This window comes from Chelmon rostratus, chromosome 22 (assembly GCF_017976325.1).
Source record: "Chelmon rostratus isolate fCheRos1 chromosome 22, fCheRos1.pri, whole genome shotgun sequence".
NCBI classification, from domain to species: Eukaryota; Metazoa; Chordata; class Actinopteri; order Chaetodontiformes; family Chaetodontidae; genus Chelmon; species Chelmon rostratus.
In genome coordinates, this window is record NC_055679.1 from 2,826,637 (window position 1) to 2,852,034 (window position 25,398).

General features: G+C 43.5%; 3 protein-coding genes across 4 annotated transcripts in view; 2 read left to right on the forward strand and 1 right to left on the reverse strand.

Moving 5' to 3' along the window:
* Nucleotides 1–671: 671 nt before the first annotated feature.
* On the forward strand, nt 672–19,501 carry aldh1l2 (aldehyde dehydrogenase 1 family, member L2). The gene is made up of 23 exons (XM_041963588.1): nt 672–788; nt 2,658–2,802; nt 4,870–5,104; nt 7,240–7,405; nt 7,516–7,617; nt 8,906–8,995; nt 10,008–10,142; nt 10,322–10,447; nt 10,534–10,625; nt 11,359–11,506; nt 11,590–11,709; nt 11,840–11,967; nt 12,269–12,419; nt 12,512–12,582; nt 12,720–12,825; nt 12,973–13,060; nt 14,149–14,242; nt 14,333–14,432; nt 14,936–15,034; nt 16,102–16,267; nt 17,102–17,207; nt 17,296–17,495; nt 18,200–19,501. Exons 1-23 carry the CDS (start codon nt 741–743, stop codon nt 18,253–18,255), a joined length of 2,772 nt encoding a protein of 923 aa, XP_041819522.1. The 5' UTR covers nt 672–740; the 3' UTR covers nt 18,256–19,501.
* A 1,095-nt stretch (nt 19,502–20,596) lies between these two features.
* nopchap1 (NOP protein chaperone 1) lies at nt 20,597–24,063 on the reverse strand. Its single transcript, XM_041963729.1, has 4 exons — nt 23,941–24,063; nt 22,758–22,832; nt 22,478–22,611; nt 20,597–22,320 (listed from the first exon to the last, which is right to left on the reverse strand). Exons 1-4 carry the CDS (start codon nt 24,032–24,034, stop codon nt 22,135–22,137), a joined length of 489 nt encoding a protein of 162 aa, XP_041819663.1. The 5' UTR covers nt 24,035–24,063; the 3' UTR covers nt 20,597–22,134.
* Nucleotides 24,064–24,380: 317 nt separating this feature from the next.
* slc41a2b (solute carrier family 41 member 2b) overlaps nt 24,381–25,398 on the forward strand; it is a 34,802-nt gene continuing 33,784 nt past the window's right edge. The window contains exon 1 of one of the 2 annotated variants that reach the window (XM_041963728.1): nt 24,381–24,446. The gene's annotated coding sequence lies outside the window, so the exon portion shown is untranslated. Of the gene's footprint in view, nt 24,447–24,559; nt 24,860–25,398 lie in introns of those variants that run through there. The other variant, XM_041963727.1, reaches the window with a different exon arrangement.

Sequence of the window (25,398 nt, forward strand, 5' to 3'; positions counted from 1 at the left end):
GTCTTGCTTAAGAAGTTGCTGTCTTGCGTTAGAAGTTGCAAATCATATCAACATTATCAACCTGTAGTTTTATGTTTGAAAAATGCCAAAATAAGCACTTAAAAATGTGTTTATAGACTAGCTAGCCAGCTGCCCACACTTTTAGATAACGTCACAACAGATAGGCTGACATTATTCAATTAGGATAACGTTAGCTTAATAACACTGAACTAACCACTCCCTGAGGTTATCGAATCGTTAACATTAAAACTCAAATTAGCTGCTGTCTTAAGTACAACTAGCACCACTGAAAGACATGTTTCTTGTAGTTGGCTTTCTGAATAATGTATATATTTAACCAAATGCCTCTTTTAAAATGCTTTTAGTGTTATTTTATTTTTAATTTCTACAGTGACATATATTAGACGTACACTACGGTGAATTCGCCTACAACAAACACAGTGCGAATTTTTATCAACTCCCAAGCGTGCCCGCGCAGTCGACGAAATAGTAAGCGCCGCGTGAGCGCGCACGTACAGTACCAAGCAGCACGTACTCCGCTGCTGTCGAGTATAAGCTGGCTGTGATGAGCCCATACCACGGCCGCTCCTCTGACTCACACACTCACACACACGCACGCACAGAGGCAGGTGTGTGTGGACAGCAGCGCACTTACCTCAGCAGCGGGGTCGGACAAATTCTGCAGCACTTGGATTAATTCTTCCTTTTGATACATCTTTATTCACATAAACACCGCCATTATGTTGTGGACGGCGAGCCAAGTCTTAAGGAAATTCTCCACCTCGTCCGTGAGTAACGCCGCTTTTGCTGCACCAGAGAAAGAACAGTGTTTTTCATACTTATGTTGCATTGACTAACATTATGAATAAATCACGCTGGTAAATACTGATCGCATGTCGGGTCGTGGTGACATGAAGAGGACTGAGCCAGGCTCGGCTCTGATTGCGGATCAGTGAGTGATAGTTCACGTCCAGGTCCTCACAAGTCCCTCTGCTGCTGCATTGTCGGCAGAGCAAATGATGGGGTATCAGGCCGGTTTGCCACGTTACTGTACGCTCTCCTCTGCCCCCCCTCCCTCTCCCTGTACGCTCTGACTGAACTGGCCTTTACTGTATAAGATGTGGAGGAGTTGCATCAGCCTATGAGCTTCACACTGTAGATCCACAGCGGCTTACTTCCGATCCTGCTGGCCTGCATTAAGCCGGAGGAGATCTACATACGGACAGTCCGCCCGGGTATGCACCGTTATCGGGGATGTTTTTCATGTCATTTCCCCAATGTGCCAGCTACCTCACTGTGAGTGGTCGCTTAGAATGAATGGCTTTGAATGCATCATGGAGCACGTTGCAGACTGTAGTGTAACAGCCAGAGAGGGTGCCCCATGCACTTGACAGCACCGCTCATTTGTGCATGGGAAACCTGAAACCTCAGTCCCTCACACGTGTGCCGCTCCAGCCAGGAACTCCTCACTCTGTGGATGAGGGCTGTGCTCCCTGGCAGCCAATAGCTTTTCTCAGAGATGGCTTTTAACATTAAGTAACCATTGGGCCAGGGGTGGATTTAGTGAGGGGGCGCCCCGGTAAAGGCAAGTGGGGGGCCCCCTGAATCTCACCCCTAGCTCCTCTCAGCTCATGCTCTTTATACACGCATACGTTTTATACATCTCTGACATTAAATAAGAACAACCGTACGGTTTCACTAAGTGCAAAACAAATCAATTAATTGATGTTGTCTATCAGATGTGAGATTTTGTCTGCCGTCCTCAGTGTTAGGAACAGTGGGCAGCCGCTGTGCAGCACCCAGGGACCAGCTTTAGCTCCAAGCCAGTGCCTTGTTCAAGGGTAGTGACAGGAGATTTAGTAGAGAAAGAATGCACACCAAGCGGTGCTGATGCCTGGAAGTGATGCTGAGGGTTCAGCCCTCAGGTCTGGGTGGATGTTGAAATGTCATCTGATCAAAAGTGCAATCTGAAGACACATCATTTGTTTTTGTAAACCAAATCAAGTAATTGCTAAAAAAAAAAAAAAAAAAAAAGACAGCCAGCTGATACTGTCATTGTTTGCAGCAACCTTAGATGATGATGGTTCCTTCGATCATCTGTCGGTGAAGTAGTGGAGGCGTGACATGTACTCATGAAGGAGCACCACTCAACCTGTTCAACAGTTGAATCATGCTTTCTGTCAAGTCCAAGTAAATAACCCTGATGAGGTCAGAGTTATGTCATCAGGGTTATCTGACAATAAGTATGAAGTCTCAAAGACCTGGGTGTTTACCAGGTGTGAAGAGGTCACTGGGACTTTGGGACTTGACCCATATATGAGAGTAAATTCAGGATTTCTCAGCCTCAGCTGCATCAGTTTTGACCATTCTATTTCAAAAAACGTCACGGTCGTGCTGGAGCGGCCCATCAAGAGCTGTGTTTTGTGGGCCCCTCTGGCTCCTGGTGCTAAAGGCAGAGTGCTGCAGTTGCCTGCTGTTTGGACCGCCTCTGCATTGGCTCTGCCACTGTGACTTGCATAATATCAATGGAACCAACATGAGGTCAATAGAGGGTGTTGAAAATCATTGTGTACTGTGCAAACACCGCGAAGCAGTGTTGTTTGAATGAGACATACTGCAGATGGGTAAAGCTGTCTTTGTGTTTGCTCTCGTTACAGCATTATTACCAGAATAAGCTTAAACTGGCCATAATTGGCCAGAGCCTGTTCGGCCAGGAGGTGTACAGCAACCTGAGGAAGCAGGGTCACAAGGTGGTGGGTGTGTTCACAGTCCCCGACAAGGACGGCAAGGCCGACCCCCTGGGTGAGTTCATCCCATTCTCTCTTACCTGTTGGTTCACTCTTTCTCTCTGATTTGTGCACAGCCAGACTCTTCCTGGTGCTTTGTTGAGCTGGTATTGCTGAAGGGTTATCATGTATTTATGCATTCACAATGTGTGTTGGTTTGATCTCTGGAGTTGTTTACTCCTTCAGTTTGCCTCAGTTGGTGTCACTCGATCCTCAAAATCCAAACCTCCGTCTTTCTGTAAAAAGGGTGTGTTGTCCAAAGTGACTGCAGGAAACAACATAAAAATACAGCTTTTATGAGTATAAAGGCATAAATGTCACCCTAGAGCCAGCAGAGTTCCACATGCTTGGAAAACAGCAGAACAAGCTGCAGCCTAACAGGATGCACAGCCTTTTCTTGATGTCCTGTCTGAGTCCATCACGCGTTTGCTCCCCCCTCACTGTCAACATCACTAACCCTGCAGGATGAGTGGTCGTCACAACTCTACTTGAAAGTAGTGATGGAGGGTAACACATTAGTTTATAATGAGTTAGATCTACAAGTTTCTCTAAAAAGAAAGCGTGCTTATTGTTTAAGTGACAGTTTCAAATGTCGCTGTGAAGCACAGTACCTTGACAGTTAGATCCACTGTGTTAGGGTGGCTCTGTCTACTTCCTGAAAATGGCCCCTTAAGGTAGTGAACACAATCATTTTTGTGCTTCAGTACTGGGATACAAAGTAAACAGACAACTGCTGCATTTTCTACAATTGAATTGGGTTTGACAACAACGGTCTCTGATGATCCGATGTCCCAGGACTTCTCTGGGTCAACAGAGGCCTGTGCTGTGGCTGAGGTAGATGCGTGTTGAGCCTGCAGCGCTCCTGGACAATGACCGGCCTTTATCCTGCGTTAGCTGCGGGATAGTGGCTCCATTGTCTGTGTGGGAAGAGGCCCCGTGTGGCCCGGCAGCTCTGAGGTGACAAGTCTTTGGTGTGATGCAATCTTTCCAGGAACACCATGAGTATCAGCTGCCACCTGACCTCTGCCTGTCATCCTCCTTTCCTCTGAGGCTTTGCAGCCAATACTCAACTCTTTGCTCTCTTATTATTTCCAGTCGCTCACATATTTAGTTTGGATTTTTTTTTCGGCCCTTCAACAAGTGGAGGTGGTCAATACAGCAAAGATACTATGATATTCAAAATGCACATTTACTGTTATTACACATACCTGCAGTACAGTCATCAATACAGAAATCCTCACCTTGTAGTCTGGGACTATGTAGAGTGCTTGCACAATAAGGTCTGTTTTTTGATTCACACAAAATGTTGATTTTTTTTCTTTGCAAACTGTCCATTGATAGCCTCCACCCAAGTAAGACTGACATGACATCAGAATTAAACCAGTATTGATGAGATCTTAATGAAGTTCCTTTGAAGACAGTTTGCTGTTACAAACTGCAATTCTGATCATATTGTAAATAGTTAAAAAGCCAACCATATTTTATTGCATTGTTATTGCATTTAGGGCATGTCTTATGCCAGCCTAACCTCATTCCTCAGATGTAGACCAGCCCGAGTTTGCATTTTCTAGCTGATGTGTATCTCTGGGTGTGAGAGCTGGTGGGGACACTGATTGTTTCCTGTGACTTCAGTGGCATATTGTAGCACATCAGACCAGCTGTTAGACTGAAGACACATGTCTATGCAGGTACAGCAGGTAGAACTGGTTCTCTGACTGGAATTAAAGCTCATCTGACTGATGTTGACGTTGTGATTCCCGGTCTGAAGGGCTCCTCACAGAGAAGAATTTATTACTATTGTTTGTTGTCACGGTCACGGTTGTTCCACTTTAAGGATGCAAGAAAGGGACAATAGAAAACTAGTCGAAAAACATGGCATTCACAAGCTACAAAGTTGAAAAGTTACTGACAGTTACTGATTGTCAAATCTCATAACTTGGAACACCCTCATAGACAGCCATGCAGTCTCAGAAAAGGCCCTTGCTTGCAAATGCACTGCAAGTTTGAACAGCTATATAAAGATGATGAAATGCGATGATGAAGAGCCTGGGCTTTATTAGTAAACACTCCTCTCCTCTTTCAGCGGTGGCGGCAGAGAAGGATGGGACGCCGGTGTTCAAGTTCCCGCGGTGGCGGGTCAAGGGGAAGCCCATCCCGGAGGTGGTGGATGCCTACAAGGCGGTGGGCGCCGAGCTCAACGTCATGCCCTTCTGCTCCCAGTTCATCCCCATGAACATCATCGATCACCCCCAGCACGGATCCATCATCTACCACCCCTCCATCCTGCCGCTGCACAGAGGAGCCTCGGCCATCAACTGGTGAGGAAGAGCAGTCGCTCTCTCTCTTTAAATCTGTCTCCGCTTTCAGTAGGATGTTGAAGATCGCATCTTGGGTTGGTGTGGTGACGAGTTAGGGAGTAGAAACAGGTGTGGTGCAGGTGTGATGTGTGCTCGATAAAATGTCTTGATGCCAGACTGGATATTCTGACATCATACATTGGTGGGTCCTGAGTGGGAAGCAGCCAGGGGATAAATTCTGTTTACTACATGACAATACAGCACACATCTGTCCAGCAGAAAACATGAGTGACTCAGGGATTCAAAAAATGAACAACACGCATGCCACATCCTCACAGGTGCTGGATCCTTAAATCCTTAAATTTACTTTTCAGATGGGTCATGTGACCTCAAATATCCAAAAATATGTTCAGCAGCACAACATGATGTGGTGCTTGAAACATCATTTACCTGTGGAGAAATATACAGTGTGTACATTGTTGCAGTACACACACTTTGTCGAAATCCAATATGTGAAAGTGAAGTAGTGTTGATCTTCTAAAAAGCTGAGGCAGATTATTCTAATTTTAAAAAGAATGGTCCAAATTGAGGCTGCAGAAGCTGATATTTTCTTACTTTTGGTCTCTAGTATGGATCAGACCTCAAAAAAGCTGGATCCTACATTTCCCACAATGCAACACAGTACCAGTACCAGAGAGCATTAAAACTAACTTTTGAAGGAAAAAAAAAGACATTCTTTCTCATACAAATGAAAAGTTCGATTCATAAGCACTGAAACATATCTTTGCTAAGTTCACTCAGGGGTCTTGTTGTTACAGCCTGACATGATCCGGTATGACCGTTAGCCTGTGATGGCTAATGTTATATTGTGTTAGCTCGCTAACGGTAACAAGCTACTCTGAGTAAATGTGTTCACTTTATGGCTCTTCATAAGTAAAGTTATCCAGGAACTGTACTTGTGGCTACAGTGGCAGCTGGTAAGCAAGAGTTTTACAAGCTAGCTAGCTGTACCAGTTAGTAGCTGGCTGTGCTTCAGCTAAAGGGGTAAAAGCATACAGCTCACAGGCCCAAGTCCTGCCTGTTTTCCAGGTCGGACCAGAGGTGGAGCAGGTTTAGCTGCTAACAGGAGGTCTAAACCAGTTCTGGTTGACCTCAACCTCCTAGCAAGCTGGTTTTCTTATCTGTGAAACTCCTGCCAGTCTGTTCTCCACCCTTACTATCTATTTGCTCCTCTTATCAGTGAATGAATGGCTTCCGTTTGTTTTTAACTGTAAAAACACAACCTGGACTATATTTTCTTCCAAGACGGTGACTTTTAGGTTTGAACCTGTGTCACCATTTATGCCCCATTTACGCCCACAGTAAATCTGGCTCTTTGGTAGTGGTGACACTACTACCAGCTGCTAAAGAAGTCTTTTTAAGTCAGAAGGAATAGTTTGACACTTTGGGAAATATGCAGATGTTTGTCTAACACTCTCATGTTTGTCCTGTATGAATGAAGCTACAACCAGGAAGTGCGTAGCTTGTACAGCCTGAGAGGGAAACAGCTAGCTTAGCTCTGTTCAAAGTTCAGAAATGCCCTGAACTGCAACGGTTCGCCAAGAAATGATTTTGCATAATGCACTTAATAGCTTCATATTTAACTGACAAACATGAGAGTGAATGTGATCTTCTTCCTTTTTAGCACATACTGTTCATTGAGGCTGGCGAGAGCCCAGCTACACCTCACAAGGTCATTTTGACCTGTGGTAATTCAAATTCACAATGTCGATTTAGTTGTGGCTTGTCAAAGCTCCGCTTTAAGATGCTCACATTTGTGTTTTGACAAATAGTTCTGATTCTTGATTTGACTTGGAACTCCTGGCATCTATGATATGAATCCAATCGAACTAATATATTCTAAGATTGCTTGCCAGAATTTAATTTCCCAGTGAGACCCGATGGTCGACAGCATGATTGTTTCACAGTCTGATTGCCTCGGTCTCATTCTCTCCAGGTGCAATCACCTTTTATCTTTTCTTTATCTGAGTCTGCTCCATTTGCTCAGGTTTACGGTCTACTTTATGTCCCCTATCGGCTGTAAAAATACAAGTGTTATGGCATCACTTCATGTGGGTGTGTGTGCTGTTTTTTCCTGTCTGTGTGTGTGTGTCCAGGACCCTGATCCACGGTGATAAGAAAGCTGGCTTCACAGTGTTCTGGGCTGATGATGGACTGGACACTGGACCTATCCTGCTGCAGAGGGAGTGTGCTGTCGAACCCAACGACACCGTGGACACAATCTACAACCGCTTCCTCTTCCCAGAGGGCATCAAGGCGATGGTAACCACCTGGAATTTCATATTACTGGTTGAACTGCTCCTTTTGATCACATAAAAAAACATGCGGCACTGCAGACCAAAGTGTCTCACTCATGCTGTTTCCTGGCGCAGGTGGAGTCGGTGCAGCTCATCGCTGATGGAAAGGCCCCACGAGTTCCCCAGACAGAGGAAGGAGCGAGCTATGAGGGCATTCAGAAGAAATCCAACGCCAAGGTGAGAGCTGTCACTCACATACCGCGTCATGTGGCATGATTATTCATGATTCATTCATTTAAGCTGAGCAAAGAGCCTCAGGGCCCCAGACCGTCAGGGACCCTAAAGGCCCTAGGCTGTCTATTATTTTGTGGTGATTTGACTGGTTGAAATTTTGCTTTGTAATATGCACCACCACAGCACAATTTAAACTACAATATAAGGGCCTTAAGGTGGCTGCTGAATTTTTACCTCATCATAAGGCACTGTCCTTTGTAACAATGGAATTTCACAGTAATACTGCAGGTATTTCAGTCAGTTTTATTCCCACTTGATGCATTGTTTTAAAGAGTCGCTTAACATTAAAAATCTACTTTTAGCAGGTTATGTGTACAGAAACTTCATTCTACTAATCAGGAGTGAGTCTAAAACTATTGTTCTGTGAACTCTGGATGACCATCAGATGTGGTATGTAGGCATTAGCATGGCTGAAATGCATCTGGTGAAGACAGTCGTGGAGAAAGATAAGACGCTGTAGCAACGATCTGCCGGAGCTGTTAGGTGGGGGCGGGAGTGTCAGTGGAAGTGGGGTAACCACAGGGACGGGGCAGCGGGAAGGAGGTTGTGCGCATGGGTTTGAACACATTTCCTGAATTTATGAAGGGTTTGTGTTCAAGCTAAAAGGGGATAAGAGCAGCAGCTTTGCAGTACGCAGCATTTGGAGGTCCATCCCACGGGAAAAGTGCCATTCATAATTCTTAATATCTACTAGAGCAGATGGTGGGTGAGGTGACTCGAATTACTCTAAACACAAGATGTTTAAAACCCTGACATCGAACACTGATTCACTCATTATTTACATCACTCCAACACGATGGTGCTGACGCTCAAGATGCCACATTTCTCCCCAGAAGAAGAAGAGACAGCATGTGCTCTGCTGCCTTCAGCTGCTGGACAGCTGCTCAGTGCAACAGCATGGAAATTTACCGTTAGCTCAACATGCTGCTCAGCGCCAAATATGTAAGATTGAGGGACTGGCCGATGTTTATCTTCCGGGGGGGGAGCCAGAGGTGGGGCCGAGGATAGCTGCTTTCTGATTTGTCGCTTGCAGCCACGTTGCTGGCAGCATTTGTGAATGTGCTATTCTTAGTGCAGAGGGTTGGTTTCCAGCATGGCTTTTCCACGTGTCGCTCAGCAAGCAGCAGCCAGCTGTTGGGCTTCCTTCTCATTCTCAGAAATTTAGGAGACCTGGTCTGAAAATGAACTTGACCTTACAGCATGTTGACTCCGGTGTCTCTCTGTCCCTCAGGTCAACCTGGCCCAGCCAGCTGAAGCCATCCACAACTGGATCCGTGGCCATGATAAAGTCCCCGGTGCCTGGACCGTCATTGATGGTCAGGTGCGTTTCCTGGAACACACGAGAAAATACACACACTAGGTGTCTATTGTAAAGTCAGACTGGTTCTGATGGCTGGTATAGATCCTGATATTTTGCCATGAGACAGATATTGAGTAACTTAAACGTGGTGTCTGCAAGTCCTGGAGGAATCTTGAAATACAGGCTTAGACATGTTGCAGTTTCACAGTGTGGATTTTGTCATCTTTTCCTTCTATTTTTGAGTCAATAATAAAATATAGCTGACTTTTCATTGCATTGACATGTGAAGGACTTGAAAAGATGATTAGATTAATATTAATCAAATCAAAACTTTAATATTTAAGTTTTAATAAATCAAAGGTTTGATAATATTACTTTATTACGGAATAAGAGAAAAACAAATACATAAAATTCTCCTGTTGTTTTGCTAAAAACTTACACTGGATACAGCAGTTCTATAGATCTGATAGGTCCTCTTTCCTGGCTGAACCCTCATCCCAGAAGTCAGTCTTTGGGTCTCCTCTGTGCCCCAATGTTGTCCAAGTCCCACAGCTAATGTGATAAGAAAGATTGTCCTTCAGAGCCACAGCTCTGTAGCTGTACAACAGCCAAAGTATAAAACTGATACTTTTACACTTTGATTTTGTGACAAGCAAGATATTATATATAAGCTTTAGAGGTGCTTTTAGGTGGATTTTGTTACCTTTAGATGGATCTGGGCTACCTGTTGGCAGTTAGCCCGGCGGGAACTTATCATTCAGTGTACAGACATGAGAGTGGTATTGATTTTCTCCAACTCTTGGCCAGAAAGCCCATTTTCCCAAACTATTGAACCACCTTTAATCCTCAGCAAATAGGCCTGAGCCTGCAGCTATGTGAGGACAGTCCCACACACAATGAAGAATGCAATATGACATTACAAAAATGTGTTAACTTGGTTCATTTTAAATGTGACCACTTCAGTTTAATGAAAGTTTAAGAGACACACAACACATCTGTTTTTAATGTTCCTCTGTGTGTGTTTTTTTCTCAGTCTGTGACCCTGTATGGCTCATCCATGTTGGGGGGATCGGTTCCAGCCGGTCAGCCCCTGGAGGTAGAGGGGGCGTCCCAGCCCGGCCTGGTCACCAAGAACGGCCTCGTCCTGTATGGAACCGACGGGAAGCCTGTGAGTGTTTCTGCAGTTTGTTGTACTACAAAACAAATATTCAGAGCAAACAAAAGTAGAACCGGGCGAGTGTGGCAACGCTCACGCCGCTGTCTGCTGTCATGCCGCCGCACTCCAGGAACAGTAGGATTTACGGCTGCTTGTCACTTGACTCTCTCCACCCTGTGTTTGCTCCACAGCTGCTGGTGAAGAACCTGCAGTTTGAAGACGGGAAGATGATCCCCGCTTCTAAATACTTCTCCTCTGGGGAAAGCTCCAGCGTTGAGCTGACTGATGATGAGAAGAAGATGGCAGGGGAGATCAGGGCAAGTAGACGACTTCATTTCCCTGTGTTAGTCAGAAAGGAAGCGTTGAATACTGATCGTGAATGATATGTATTTTTAAACCACAGAACATCTGGAAGGGCATCCTCAGTAACGTCCCAGCCATTGAGGACAGCACAGACTTCTTCAAGTCCGGAGCAGCCTCCATGGATGTGGTCAGGTGAGGGAGGAGGCCGGAGCAGCGATTGGTCAGATATGATTCACCAGAAAGTTGGAAATAAGTTTTGTACAAACAAACAATTTGCATCTTTTAGAGCTGAAGCATCAGAAATCTCAAAATTTGGCCCTTAAGTCTCAAGAACATCCAGTGATTTAGAAATGATTTTTTTTATTTTCACACACGCGTTTGATACTTTTATGATTAGCATCCTTCCCTTGTCTATTTGCAGTTATGTTATCTGAAATAAAATGCTTCATGCTTTGATTGTTTTGCCACAAATACAGCAAGAGGGCAACCATTTCTCACTGTACGTCGCCAAATATTGTTCAGTACAACTAGTACCAAAGCTACTTATCAAGAGGCCCCATTGTGAGCAAAAACAGTGCTTCTGTTTATTTTCTTAACCTCATCTGGAAAGCATTTCTCCAGCTGAAAGGATACAAGATTTTTAAATGAAAATATTGCGTCCAAGTGTGAGACCTGGTTTTCACAGAGTCACCAGTGTACCAATGACAGCCACTCATTAACGAGGCTGTTGAGCCGACAGCGCACATCAAAATACCAGAAACCAGTGAAATGAGACGAAGAATTTGTGATGTGAATGTGAATAATGCAAATTCAGACCAAAAAATCTGACCCCGTGAACCCTTCACAGTCTGGATACACTGCTGTGCAGGTGCTGTTGAGAGGAAGCCACTGGCAGTGCATGCACTGATGTCTTCTCTGTGTCCAGGCTGGTGGAGGAGGTGAAGCAGAAGTGCGCCGGCGTCCAGCTGCAGACCGAGGACGTGTACATGGCCACCACCTTCCAGGACTTCATCCAAATGTTTGTCCGCAAACTGAGAGGAGAGGACCAGGAGGAGGAGCTGGTCATCGACTATGTGAGTCTCCTGCTTGTATCGTGTCGGTGAAGGCCGGCTGAGTTAAAGTGTGGGCCTTTAAAGACAGTCTTTATCGTTCCCAGGCAACCAAAGACGTGAACAACATGACAGTGAAAATGCCATACCAGTGTTTCATCAACGGCAAGTTTGAGGATGCAGAAAACGGGAAGACCTACGATACCATCAACCCTACAGATGGATCAGTGAGTCCCATGAACATGCCACCATATGGATCCACACACGCACACACACAGAGAAGGTTTTGTTTGAAGGGTCGTTTGGTGCACTCATATTAATCATCGGACTGTGTGTGACCACTGCGTCCTCCACCAGGTGATATGTAAGGTGTCTTACGCCTCAGTGGGGGATGTGGACCGGGCGGTGGCAGCTGCCAAAGAGGCTTATGATAATGGACCCTGGGGCAGGATGAACCCTCGAGACAGAGGAAGTCTGCTTTACAAGTGAGTAGCTCCACCTAGAGGACTAGAGCAGGATTACACGAGCAGAAAAGAAACACTCAGGTTCATTCAAATTCCCCAAGGCTATAAATAAATAAATAAATACAAATAAATAATTGTGTGTGTCCGCTATAGAATATATATCACATTAGCTTTCCTGCTTAAGTCTCCTTCTTCTCTAACTAACATTTTCACTTGGATTTAGAATTAGAGAACGATTGTCCTATGAAGTGCCTTTACAGCTAGAGGACTGTAGCATTACCTGTATAATGAACATGGTCTGCGTCTGACCTCGACCCCCCAGGCTTGCAGACCTGATGGAGGAACACCAGGAGGAGCTGGCTACCATCGAGTCCATCGACTCGGGAGCCGTGTACACGCTGGCCCTCAAGACACACGTAGGCATGTCCATCCAGACGTTCCGATACTTTGCCGGCTGGTGTGACAAGATCCAGGTAGGTTAAAATTCTAGCACAGGCAAAATGCAGTTTTGTAAACGTTCAACACTGGTTATGACAGCAGAGACACGCGCGGTTGTTTCTTGCAGGGCAAGACGATCCCCATCAACCAAGCCCGGCCCAATCGCAATCTGACCTTCACGAAGAGAGAGCCTCTGGGGTAAAGGAATATCGTCATTGTATTCAGCTGTGCGATCCTATTAGCTGATGCTTGTCTATATGCATAGCTTTTGTTTTGATTTGTGTTTTTGTCCAGTAAGTATGTTCATCCATTATACTGTGTACTCTCTGTGACAGTGTGTGTGCCATAGTCATCCCATGGAACTACCCTCTCATGATGTTGGCGTGGAAGAGTGCTGCCTGCCTCGCAGCTGGAAACACACTCGTTCTTAAACCCGCACAGGTGAGGTCAACATACCACACACTCTAATTGTAATGATGTTGCTTTAGCTGAATATTCACCTACATACATGTCTTATTTCATCCTTCCCAGCCAGTCAAGTGGACTGAGAGTAGTTCATGTCTCATCCATCATTTCCTGTCTTTGCAGGTCACTCCGTTGACGGCACTGAAGTTTGCTGAGCTGTCAGTGAAAGCTGGCATTCCAAAAGGAGTTGTGAACATTTTGCCAGGCTCAGGTAATGAACACAAATACAGGATCCACATAGTCCTTTTTCCTTTCCTTACCACATGTGACTTCTGCTCTTGATGTCGTGAGTTCAAGGAAACATATCCATTACAAATTATAAGGAAACAGCGTAAGAAAGCCTGACTGATCATACCACAGGCCAGCTGTTCCAACATCGATACGCATCTAGAATTTGTGAGCAGTTCAGTCAAATAGGGATATTCCCTTTACAGTCTGTTGGGTTTTCATAATTTTCAGATGCCCAGAAAAGCAAAACAGCATTTTAGAAGACAAAGCAGAAATTACAAAAAAAGTCTGCAAAAGTCATCCCCTAACCTCTTGTGTTCTGAGCCTGAGGTTGGAAGTGTTGCAAAAGGATGCATTTACACAACATGCACCCATGCAGATCTGCAGCTTTTCAAAGATTCTAAAATGCACATTTTAAAGGACAAGTCTGGTGATATATTTGTTTGTAGTGTCAACAAATCCCACAAAAAGACTCAGACCAGTACTGTGTGTGTACTAAAGCCGGATACATCTTATTCCATTATTGTCCAACAAACAGATCAGTGTTCCTTCATTACCATAAACACACACACATTGTAATTTAGGTCTATTGTCCCAAATACTCACTAGAGCACCAAATGTGGATTAATGCGCCGCTGAAAATAGTCCCCAACAAATGCACATTTGTTAAAAACTACAGTGCTCAGCTGCTACTAAAGGCTACTAAACCACTGAGGCTTTTTTCAAATGGCAACATATTTGTGAGATTTCCATCTTCAGTAGGAACCAATGGACAAACACATGTTGGTTTTGGTCTTCTTATGGGATTTGTTGACAGTGAGAAAATATACAGTAACACCTGCCTATTACAGCCCACCTGTGTGTTCAGTGTGCACCTTCCACTGTTTTCCCTTTCTGTAAACATCATTTTGACTGCATAAACACAAATTATGGGTTGGCAGAGACAGAAAAGGACGTGCTGTTCAGCAAGTCAACCAGCTCTAGCATGGTTGCCACTGTGATCCTTATGACTCAGTTCACTTAGGAAGCGTCCTCGTCCATCCATAATCCCTCCTAACCTCTCTCCTGCAGGCGGCATGGTGGGACAGCGTTTGTCCGACCACCCTGACATCCGCAAGCTGGGCTTCACCGGCTCCACGCCGATCGGCAAACAGATCATGAAGAGGTATGACCTGACGAACTCACCGCTCGTTGGTTGATGTGAGTGTCAGGTGAAACTTCATGGCCTTTTTTCTCCTGTGATGTCCTGTTGCAGCTGCGCCGTCAGCAACCTGAAGAAGGTTTCTCTGGAGCTGGGCGGGAAGTCGCCTCTCATCATCTTCAGTGACTGTGACATGGACAAGGCTGTTCGCATGGTGAGACGCTGGCGGAGACCTGTGTTAGACTTGTTGCATGCTGGAGGGTACTCAGGCTGCTTTTACACCATGTCAGTGTAGTCAATGCGTACATCTTTCAACTGGCTTATATGATTTAAATAGAATATGTTTGGGTTTTGGACTGTCTTTTTCACTCGTTGACTGACTTGCTAGACTCGTTGATAAATAAAAAAACTGACACATCAATCAATGAAGATAACACCACATCATGTCTGCTGTTACTGGTTATTGGAAGTTTGGTCATAATCAAACTTTCCTTAACAAACATTTGTTTTAGTGTGAAGGAATTTAGTCTTAACAACACTGATGCACCCAGATCTGATCTAGCCCAGTTAATTGTTAATCATTTAATGCAATGAATAGTTTTTGAATGAATTAATATATTTTTAAACGTAAACAAGCATCATTTTAACATTTGCAGCATCACAAAGTGGCTGTGTAAACGGATTTATATGATTGCTGTGATTGCTGTGTCTCCACAGGGCATGAGCTCTGTGTTTTTCAACAAAGGTGAGAACTGCATCGCTGCCGGACGTCTGTTTGTGGAGGAGTCCATTCATGACGAGTTCATCAGCCGAGTGGTGAGTGTAGCATCCCTGGTTGAATGATGATCTCACTCTCCAACTGATGGTTCACAACATCTTTAACTGTTGCTCCAATACTTGTTCTGAACACACCGTAAGAGCTAGGAAGTAAATAAACACAACAGGAAAATACTTTACCATTCTGATTTAAAAATATAAATGTCTTACTTCTGTCCCTTTGAGCCTTACAATCTTCCAATATTTAACCACAATTCAAATGCATTTTACTTGAATTTAAAGCTGAAATCTAAAAAATGAATTAACCTTGCTATTTCAGTAAAATCATGAAATGACCCTTTTTTAACCTGTTCTTCACAATTACTGACAATCTCCAATAGAGTACTATGATGTAAGCAAGCATAAATTCAACCAAGGAATAGCAATGATAACAAATCTCAATGTATCATGGCTAATATAGCAATTTAGCTAGCCTACACATAGGAGCCTACTCAATATAAACTCTAAACAACTTCTCAGAAAAGGCATTATAATGTGACTCAAAGTTGCACACAAATGACACAAACACAGACAAACCTTGTGCCCTTTTCAACCAGGTGCTAAGTAAACAAAAGCGTGACGTTTTCCCTCATTTGGAAGAAGCACTTGTACATGTTTGCCGTCACATACGTCTTTTCTACTTCCTACCGCATTCCGCCTTCAAAATAAAAGCACCAATTTTAGAACTTGAGCCAAATGAGACAAATCAACAAAGATCACAAGAAAACATTAATAAACTGAACAAACGTCACCATTTAGGTCATTTACAGTGAGTGAGCCAAAGCCCTGACACTTCCCTCCTCTAGAATAATATAGTACATAGTGTACATTAAAAGGGTACATCTGCACAGTTCATGATAGACAGATTTAAAAAACAGTCATCAGAATTAGATCAGTAGAGGCCGAGATATCCCAACTTTTAGTTACTCTAGCGTGGGTCCAGATGTAAAAACACAGCTTCAACACTTTCACTGCAGCTTAACAGTGTTGATCTGAGCTGGAAAACAAATACAGCATTATTAAACATGAAACATATTGCCTCTGTTTCACCATCCTTTCCCTGTAAGGTGGAAGAGATCAAGAAGATGAAGATTGGAGACCCACTGGATCGCTCCACAGACCACGGCCCGCAGAATCACAAAGCCCACATGGACAAGCTGCTGGAGTATTGTGAGGTCGGAGTTAAGGAGGGAGCTACGCTGGTGTACGGAGGCAAACAGGTGGACAGGCCAGGTAGAACACGCACCGATCCTCCTGAGGCACATGGCTGCTACGCCTGCCGACCGGCAGCACAGTGTCTGTTAGCTGACAGGACTCATTTTCAATCCAGATCAGATTTACAGTTGTTTTTTTATATATTTTGTCTGTGAGTACATTTTAGTGCTTTTTTAAGAAGTTGCAGTTTCCCATGAATATAATCACATTTATTACCACAATGCAAGGTTTTGTTTAAAGGCTTCTTTCTTGGTGTCTGGTTTTACCATTCAGAAATCAAAGAAAATAGTCATTTTGAATGCTGTGATACAGAGGACAGCTTGTTTCTCAAATCCTGAAATTAGGGTGGTAAAAGATAAAATAATAGCTATAATTTCCAGTCTGTTAATAATAGATTTTTATACTTCAGGCCGAGATCTTTGACACTAAAACAGTGAGGAGTTTTTTTCCATTGTCCTCTTGGCTGCAACCTACGGTTAGTAATTCAAGACCCCCATGTTAGAAACAATAAGAAAGATAATAAAGATAATAAAATAAAAAAAGATACTAGAATAAAATAAACATGCAGATAAAAATAAAGCTACTGAGCAAGGAGAAGGCTGATTCACCGAACACACAATTGCTAGTCTAATTATCAAAATAATGTAAAACCTTGTTAATGCATTAGTATTATTCTGGTGAGTCTGGATTTGTCTTTGTTGGACAGGAGCTTTGCACAATTATAATAGAATAATTTTCTGTAATTTATCATCTCAGCATGTGACCCAGTGGAGCTGCTTTCTCTTGTTTTCAGTCTCTCTGTAGCATTGTTGTTAGCATTAGCTTATAATCAATATGGTGATTTTCCCTCAGGATTTTTCATGGAGCCCACAGTGTTCACTGGTGTGGAGGACCACATGTTCATTGCCAAAGAGGAGTCCTTCGGCCCCGTCATGGTGGTGTCCAAATTCAAAGACGGGTACGTTGTCTTGCTGGTGTTGCTACAGGTGTTGCTGTTGCGCAGTTTGCATCGCTGACCTCCTCTGACCTCTCTCTCCAAACCGCAGCGATGTGGAAGGCGTGCTGCAGAGGGCCAACGACACGGAGTACGGCCTGGCCTCGGGCGTGTTCACCCGCGACATCAACAAGGCCATGTACGTGAGCGAGCGGCTGGAGGCGGGGACTGTGTTCGTCAACACCTACAACAAGACCGACGTGGCTTCACCTTTCGGAGGCTTCAAGCAGTCCGGTTTCGGCAAAGACCTCGGTGAGTGGTGGCATGGAAGTGACGTGGTCTTTGGCAGTTCACTCGTTAGACAGCTCAACTGAAACAGTTAAACTGCCCTGCGCTGGTCTGTGCCTCTGGGGGAGCTTTACAAAGTCTGAGAAAATGACCCTGATGATGTCATCACAGGATGACTTAAATGCTCAAGGCTCCCTCTGTCAGTCTGGAAATGCATGTTTTACTTTTGTGTTCTAAATCGTAGTTCCTCAACCTTTTCAGGGCCGTGGTTTCATATTTACGTCCAGAAATTGTAATGGCCTCAGCCTGTGTATTTGAGCAGTTTTAGCTCCACACGGTTTGTACACAAAAAGAAATGATGATTTAGTGAGGATGCTTTTATCTGCATCTGAGGTCCTTCGTCGAGGAGAGGAGTGGATTTTCACAGCATAGACCAGTGGTTCCCAAACAGGAAAGAAAATGTGATGTTTAAACAAAAAATACGCTACTACTACTACTAGTAATAATAATAATTTGGCTGAACTCATGCCTACACAAGGCCATAACCTGTGACGCACACTGGGGTCACAAGCCAAATCAGAGCATAGGGACAATAATGTTATGGTAACAGTCAGAATGAGATTGGAGTGGTGATTCTGGATGTGGATCATGGTCACGTATCTCACCGTTTGTCCACCTGCAGCTGTCCGTGACTGACATGACTGACGCTGTTTTGCTCTCGTCCACAGGAGAAGACGCCCTCATGGAATACCTCAAGACCAAAGCAGTGACTGTGGAGTACTGAGGCACAGACCCTCCTAACGAACTGTGACCCACATCCGAAACAGGAAGAGACTCGTCTGTCTGCTCCTGTCGGACATCCAGCTTCACTTGGCATTGTTTCTGGACAGTGTGTGTGTATGAATGAGAGGAGAGCTTTGTTGTCCGTCTCAGCGGGGACAACGTGCCTGTCTTTTCTGGACTTTCTGCGTGAAAATTCACATCACGAACAAAGGACGCCCGCTTTTATACCCGTCTGCATATCCACACATGAAACCCTCGACTGGACTCCCGACGGGAGCCGAGCAGGGTCTGACTCGAGCTTTCAGTTTCCCGAAAGTGTGTTTTATGTTAAAACACGCTCACCGCCTCTCAACCTGAAGCCTGATTTCCTGTCATCATCAAATACGTCAGTCAATTCTGTGAAAAATGTTAAAATCATCTGATGTCATGCCTTTCTCATTCTCTTATGATGCTGCCTTCACCTTTCCTTTAATACCTCTTTGTCTGCGCTGCGGCAGCTGCTGGGCTGTCGTGTACCATATTAGAAAATAGACACAACTCAGAGTTGCACAGTTGCTTAAGCACCAGGCCGACCGCAGCGTTTCACCGCCTGCTCCGGCTGACGTCTTCAAGTCCGCTTCCCAGTCACATTCTGGAAGTGTGCACCCGCACCTGTAGCCACACCCAACAGTGATGTCACAGTATGCTGGCTCCCCCTGGAGCACACCTCTACATCAGTGAAGCGAAGCGAGGAGTTCAACCGCTGGAGGTTTCAGTCACTGTACACTATGCCGATCATCTTTCAGAGACTCGAAACTTGTGCAGTTACATTCGGCCACTTTTATGTTTTAGGTTATTCTAATTATTCACCTAAGTTCTTGGCATATTTGAGATCTAGCTGCTTCACAGCGTCACAGTCACGAGCTGCGGCGTGAGGAAGTCCATGAAAACAAACACAAAAGAGTAAGGCCACCGTAGTTGTTTGTCACTAAAAAGGCCGTTTGGCTCTCAGCTCTCAGACGTCGGAACGTCTTTCAATGCAAAATCTGACTTTTTTTTGTAAATATTTTTTAACAATAGAGGGAAAAAGGACATTTTGATATATTTTTGTCAGAGGAAGACTATGTGTCACAGCACTGTATTATATTCAGCAAAGGCACACCAGCTAGATGTTTTTATGCATCACAGATGTGAAGAAGTTGTGACATTAGTTCTCTCTCTCTCTCCCTGGGTGAAGGTGAGAGCTGCCTCTTCAGTAAACAGTATGTCTTAAGCCAGTAATGTCATGCATTGGTAAATAAACTTTGATTTGAACTTTCCTGCGTACTGCTGATTTTACTCGCTGACATCGTGCACAGTGGGAGGACAGAGTGACGCTGCACCATCGAGCCTCATGTGGAGAGTGTTCCTACAAATGTATTAACAGTAGATGGAATATTGAGCTCATTGTGCACAGCTAAATGCTAAAATGTAGCATAACAGTTGCAGTAGTTGGGGAGAGTCATATCCAGGTGTAGCTCCAGCAGTGCCAAGCAATGCATGCAGTTTTTTTGTCAAGGTTCCCTCAAATGTCTTTTGTCAATTTATGTGGTGTTTAAGAAAGTTGTCTGATAACTACGAGCAGCAAAGACTTCAGTTTTAGATATTTTAAAACGTGGAAATTCCTCACGGGATGACTTCTGTGACAAGAAAACTGTCGCGCACACATGCACTGCTGCAGCACAGTGAGCAGAATATTCCAGGATTCACATGAAGGTTAACATAAGGTTTCAAAAATGACCTCTGAAGTGTAGGTTTAATAACAGAAGGAAAGCTGGATATGATCAACTTATCAAAACACTGGATGAACCTGCGGCACTTGGGCCCAAGACCAGCTTGTGTCCTGCTGGCTGCTGTTAATTTCCTGTTTCCTGCAAGTGACGAGCTCTCAGTTGTGTGTGTCTGCAATCAATGAGCTGAAACGTGCTCAAACTAAAATACAGGAAGCAGAAAGTGTCACAGTCGGTTCTGATGAGTGGAGACCTGTTTAGCAGCTGAGAAACATCTTAACCCCATGTCTGTTGTTCATGCAGGGCTGTCTGAGGGATTGAAGGTCACAGAGACTCATCGTTGGTTTTCAGCCGTGCCCCTTTCATGCAGAGATCTCTACAGATTCGCTCAATCTTTTGGCATTATAGATTGTAACAGGGGCGCTGCCAATCAACCTGTTTGAGGTGTTTTTGGAGCATTCCACATCATTCCCAGTCTTTAGTTGCTCCTGTCCGAACTTGTCTGAAACGTGTTGCTGCATCAAATTCAGAATAAGAATATATATATTTACAAAAATCAAAGTTTCAGTTTGAACATCAAATCTGTTGTCTTTATTCTTCATTCAACTGAACATGGGTAGAAAAGGATTTGGAAATCATTATATTCTGTTTTTATTTACATCTTACACAGCATCACAAAGTTTTTGGTGTAATCTTGCTCTAATATTTTACTCTCCATACCATGTTTAATATGTGTTGATTTGCATATGTGAACATTTTCTGTGTTTTAAAGTTCTGAAATAATCAGACTCGACTCAGGCCTTGACCATGTGTAAGTGGATACTTTCTAAATGTACACTAACCAGTAGTCCAGCATTGTTGCTGTTTTCAGACGCTCATTGCACAAAGCAACAACGAGCATGTGGGAATCGAGGTGATGAAACTGTGTCCCAAACGGTCTGTTTCACACACAGAATCTGGAGTTTTGAAAAATGTTCGCAGTGGAAGAGCAGCCTAAACGCAGAGGAAAGTGGTTTTTTTTAGCAAAATATCCACATACGTGTGGTCAAGGCCTGAATCTGATCACATTTTTCCCAAACCAGCTTTACAAACGGACTGATTCTGGTTCAGTTTGGCAGGCAAATTAATTCATTCAAGACAGGCTTTTCAAAACAAGCAGTGCTTTTCTGAGCCACCTTTTTCAACACATCTGCTGCCTGAGCAACAAGGCCTTTAGTCCAAACTGCAAATTGCAGCTTGTTCAGTTATCTGGATCGTGACTTTTCAAGTCGAGCCCCAAACATAAAGAGGCACCAGTAGAGAGACACTGACATACAGTACGTGTTACATAGATATACATTATGATTTCAGATGAGAAGCAATCAGCTGTTAGCATAATCATCTCTGTTAGTATGATCATTACAATTTAATTTTCATACAAATGAGATCAACACCTATATGTGATAAAATGGTTCACAGTTCATTAAAAAAAGAAGAAGAACCAAATATCCAAATACAGTTTGCAACATTTTGAGTAAAGGACATAACTTCTGGACCAGCTGAACCAGACAACATGGTTATTATGACAATCTGAAGGGATTAACAGGATTATCAGAAAGCTAACATATGAGCCTGCAATTACACATTTGGATGTAGCAGTGTACTGTATGTGTATCGAGGCTTTATCCTTATTGCCATATTCCTGATGCCCCTTGTTCCTCTGGAAAATCACAACTATGCCTCATGAAAGCACTAATAGTTCGAAGCCTAAGTTGATGTAAAAATGTGTACCAGCTCATGAAAACAAGGATATTCACATCATGTAATTCAATGTAACATTGTGTACAATGGGAGGTCACAAGGTCATGTGATTGCCAGACTGGATGACATCATCACAGTATCTGTTCTGGCTCCGAAGGCACTTTGCAACTGTCCTTTAAATGTTCAAAATAATATTTACTGTTGTTCCCATAGGGATGAGGATGATCCGCATGTCTCCACACAGGAGCTTTCTGTTCACCGACTCTGGGTCTGCGAAGTAGGTTAAAATCCCTTCACACCTGAGGCAGAGGCTTTGCCATTGGTCAGTTTAACCCACATCACCTCAGAGGGTAAAGAAACTGAAATCACTGCCAAGTCTGTGGCCAACTTTTCTACTCTCCCTGTTGATCGACAACCTGGATGTTGGCCTTCTTCTTGCCTCTGTCTCCAGGTAATTTGAGGTTTTGCTCTGTTATCTCACTCTCCTCACCAGAGTTTGATTCCCCCTCAGAGTCTGAAGTCTCCTCTTCATCTTCTGTGTCGCTGTCGGACCCACTGAGCTCCACCAGTGCTACGTCCTGTGGACAAGAGGAAGAAATCACATGACTCAATCAAAACATACAACAAATAGAGTTAAAACAACTACAAGAAGCCTTCTTATATATACATCTGGAGTCTTCTCGTTCAGCTGAGGGGGTCAGAAAAGCTTCCATTTACCAGCAGACTGACACTCACCATCTCTATGACCTTCTGCGCCTCCTCCACACACTCTATGTCAAAGCATCCAGCAGGAGCTTCCTCCATCTGCTGCTTCAACTTCTCATTGGCCTCGGCCATCTGAGGCAGGAAGCTCTGCAGCCGCTCCAACACTGACACACAACACAACAAAACACATCACCACACGTCTGCCTCAGATGGTGTTTGTTCTTACTTTTAAGACAAAATCATGTCAAAGTAAATACTAAATTGTGACTAATAGCAAGAGAGCATGCAGGGAAGTGATGTTTGGTCTCACCGCTGCTTCTCGGGACTCTCTCTGTCTGCAGGGAGCTGCCAGCTTTTGGCTTGAGGAGAAGTTTCTCACTGAGACCTGGCAGCACAACAAACAAGCTCACAGTGAGTTACTATATAGGATCTGATTGTCTCTAGACTGTAATAGGGTTCAATCAAGATAGAAAATGTGATATAAAAAGTTGAAGAAGGCACAATAAAGTCACAATAAAGACATGCCCCAACATTAAAGAGTCACTGAATGGTCCTTATTATCACACTTTTCCAAACAAGCAGCAGTTTTGTGAGTGACAGCCCTGGTCCATACTACAGTGAACCAGGACTGTGACTTACAATTATTTTCACAGTCGATTGAGCTTTTAGCTGTTTGGTCAATAAAATGTCAGAAAATGCAGAGAAATGTTGATTAGTGTTTCATAAAGGCCAAGAGGACTTCCTCAAATGTTTACTGGCTCTTCAATAGAAGAATGAAGAGGCAGAAAATGATAACATTTATGGTGCCTGACTTCTAACTTTTTCTGAAAAATTGTACTCAAACAGATTAATCAATTAATACAATAGTTGGCGTTTAATAGCTTACAACTACTGATTCATCACTGAAGCTCTACAGTGGACTGTAAAAGAGGGACGTTTTCCTTTAAATGCAAAGTAATGTGAGCTCTGCAGCAGCACCCTGTCCAATGAGATGTGGGTGAAAAGTCTTTATTGTTAACTGAAATTTAATTTAAATCATATTTGTGATGTTTTGGTCATGGCATCATTCTACAAATTCTGTCATTTGATTTGACACAAAGAATTGTCTCCCATATAATGCTCAACAGTGGAACACATTTCATTGCTTTGAACATTATTTAACGAATTTAGGTGTGATTTTGTAAACATTTGTCATGTTGATGACAGAAAATATCCTCAGAAATATCCTGATATTGATTTTTCCCATATTCCCAAGTCCTGTGTCTAATTTAAGGGCTTGTTTATTTCTTCAACAGTAATCACATTTAACTGTACAGGACAGTGTATGAAATTATATCAATACATTTTGCAAGCCATAACAATGTCTGAAACACTGCTGAATGAAACCGAGCTAGCTAACTTTTGAGTGCGCCGGAGCTGAGCACCGGCTTTTAACATTCTTATTCTGGGCATTTTTCTTCCAACACTTTAAGCGCAACTAAAAAAAAACAAACCTCCTCCGTTGCCACATGACAGCAAAGCCTGGGAACTCGTTTTCTTGATGTTTAATTCCATTTTACACGAAACACGATGTGTTTTCGGCGACATGTGTGTCACAAGTAAGACCAGCCATCCGGGTGATAGGTCAGGATATAAATATTTGAGCCATGCTTTAGACAGCGCCCTCTACTGTTCGGAAGAATTCACCACATCAGACTGTGAAGGTGGCTGTAAAAATTTCACCGACCACACGTATACAAGAAACAAAAACGATAATAAACAAAAATATTATAAAAAACGTCGTTTAGGCCACACTTTCACTGAAATTATCTGTAAATGTAATAAACCTATGAGCTTTATTTATTTATTTATTTTAAAGGACAGCTACGATAGTAAAGTGTACACTGCGACTGCGCACTACAATCAAAATATCTCTGGCACTTTTTGTTCTGACCAGAAAGGCCGCAGTGTACCGGGAGATCTCACTCTAACTTGCTTTCGTTACCGCGAAACCTTTCAGGTAGGATTGATCCAGTCGATTTCAATGAAAATCACGTACATCATGAATTTATCTCTATCTGTTGAAAGCACAGAGGTGATTTGATTTAGTGACAACATAATATTTCAGATAATTGCATCATTCCGCCGAGTGAATAAGTGAATACAATCAGAAATTATTAAAGTATTAGGACCTGAAGGAAACATATTTTGTTTTTCTTGTGCATCAAGCAACTGTCTTTAAACTTTTTAAAACTCTGCCGGTCTATGCAGTGGAGATTACGTACACCGTTTTTCAAACTGGGTGGATTATCTTCCCAACATAGACGAGCTTTGTTGGCACTTTTTGCTCTGACGCGGTCCTCTGGCTGGCCGATTGTCAGGGAAGAAGACTCGCATCTCTTCTGCTGGATAAAATGTCCCCGGAGCAGAAAGGTAACTCCTGGAAAAGAAATTAAATCCGGTGACGAGTAGAATAGAATTCGTTTTTAGTTTTAAGTTTGTCTTTGTTTTTGGTATCCGCTAGCTAACACTGGACACTGTATTCTCCCGGTTAACGCATAAGAAAGTAGGGAGCCGTGTCTGCTACTGTTTTGATTCGTACACAGCTAGCTTACATAGCACAGTGTTAGCTAACATAAACAAATGTCCACAACTAGCCAAAATGTTCGTATTTAGCGAGGTTATCAGTAAACATTAGCTTGTGCCACACGAAGCCGTTAAATAGAACTGCTGTGAACTGAGACAGGTAAGTAAATATGAAAGGCCTGAAGACTGATGAAGTGCGAGATAGAGGGTGGGCAAAGTAACGATATACAGCCTGTGGTCTCTGGACTGCATCGTCAGCATAAGACACGCAACAGTGGTCTAACCGAAATGACATATTTAAAACGTATATTTGCTGCTTTTGCTTGTGCGCTCTGATAACCAGACAGCGTAAAAAAAATCGTGTCCCTCCACTTTACATTTGTTGA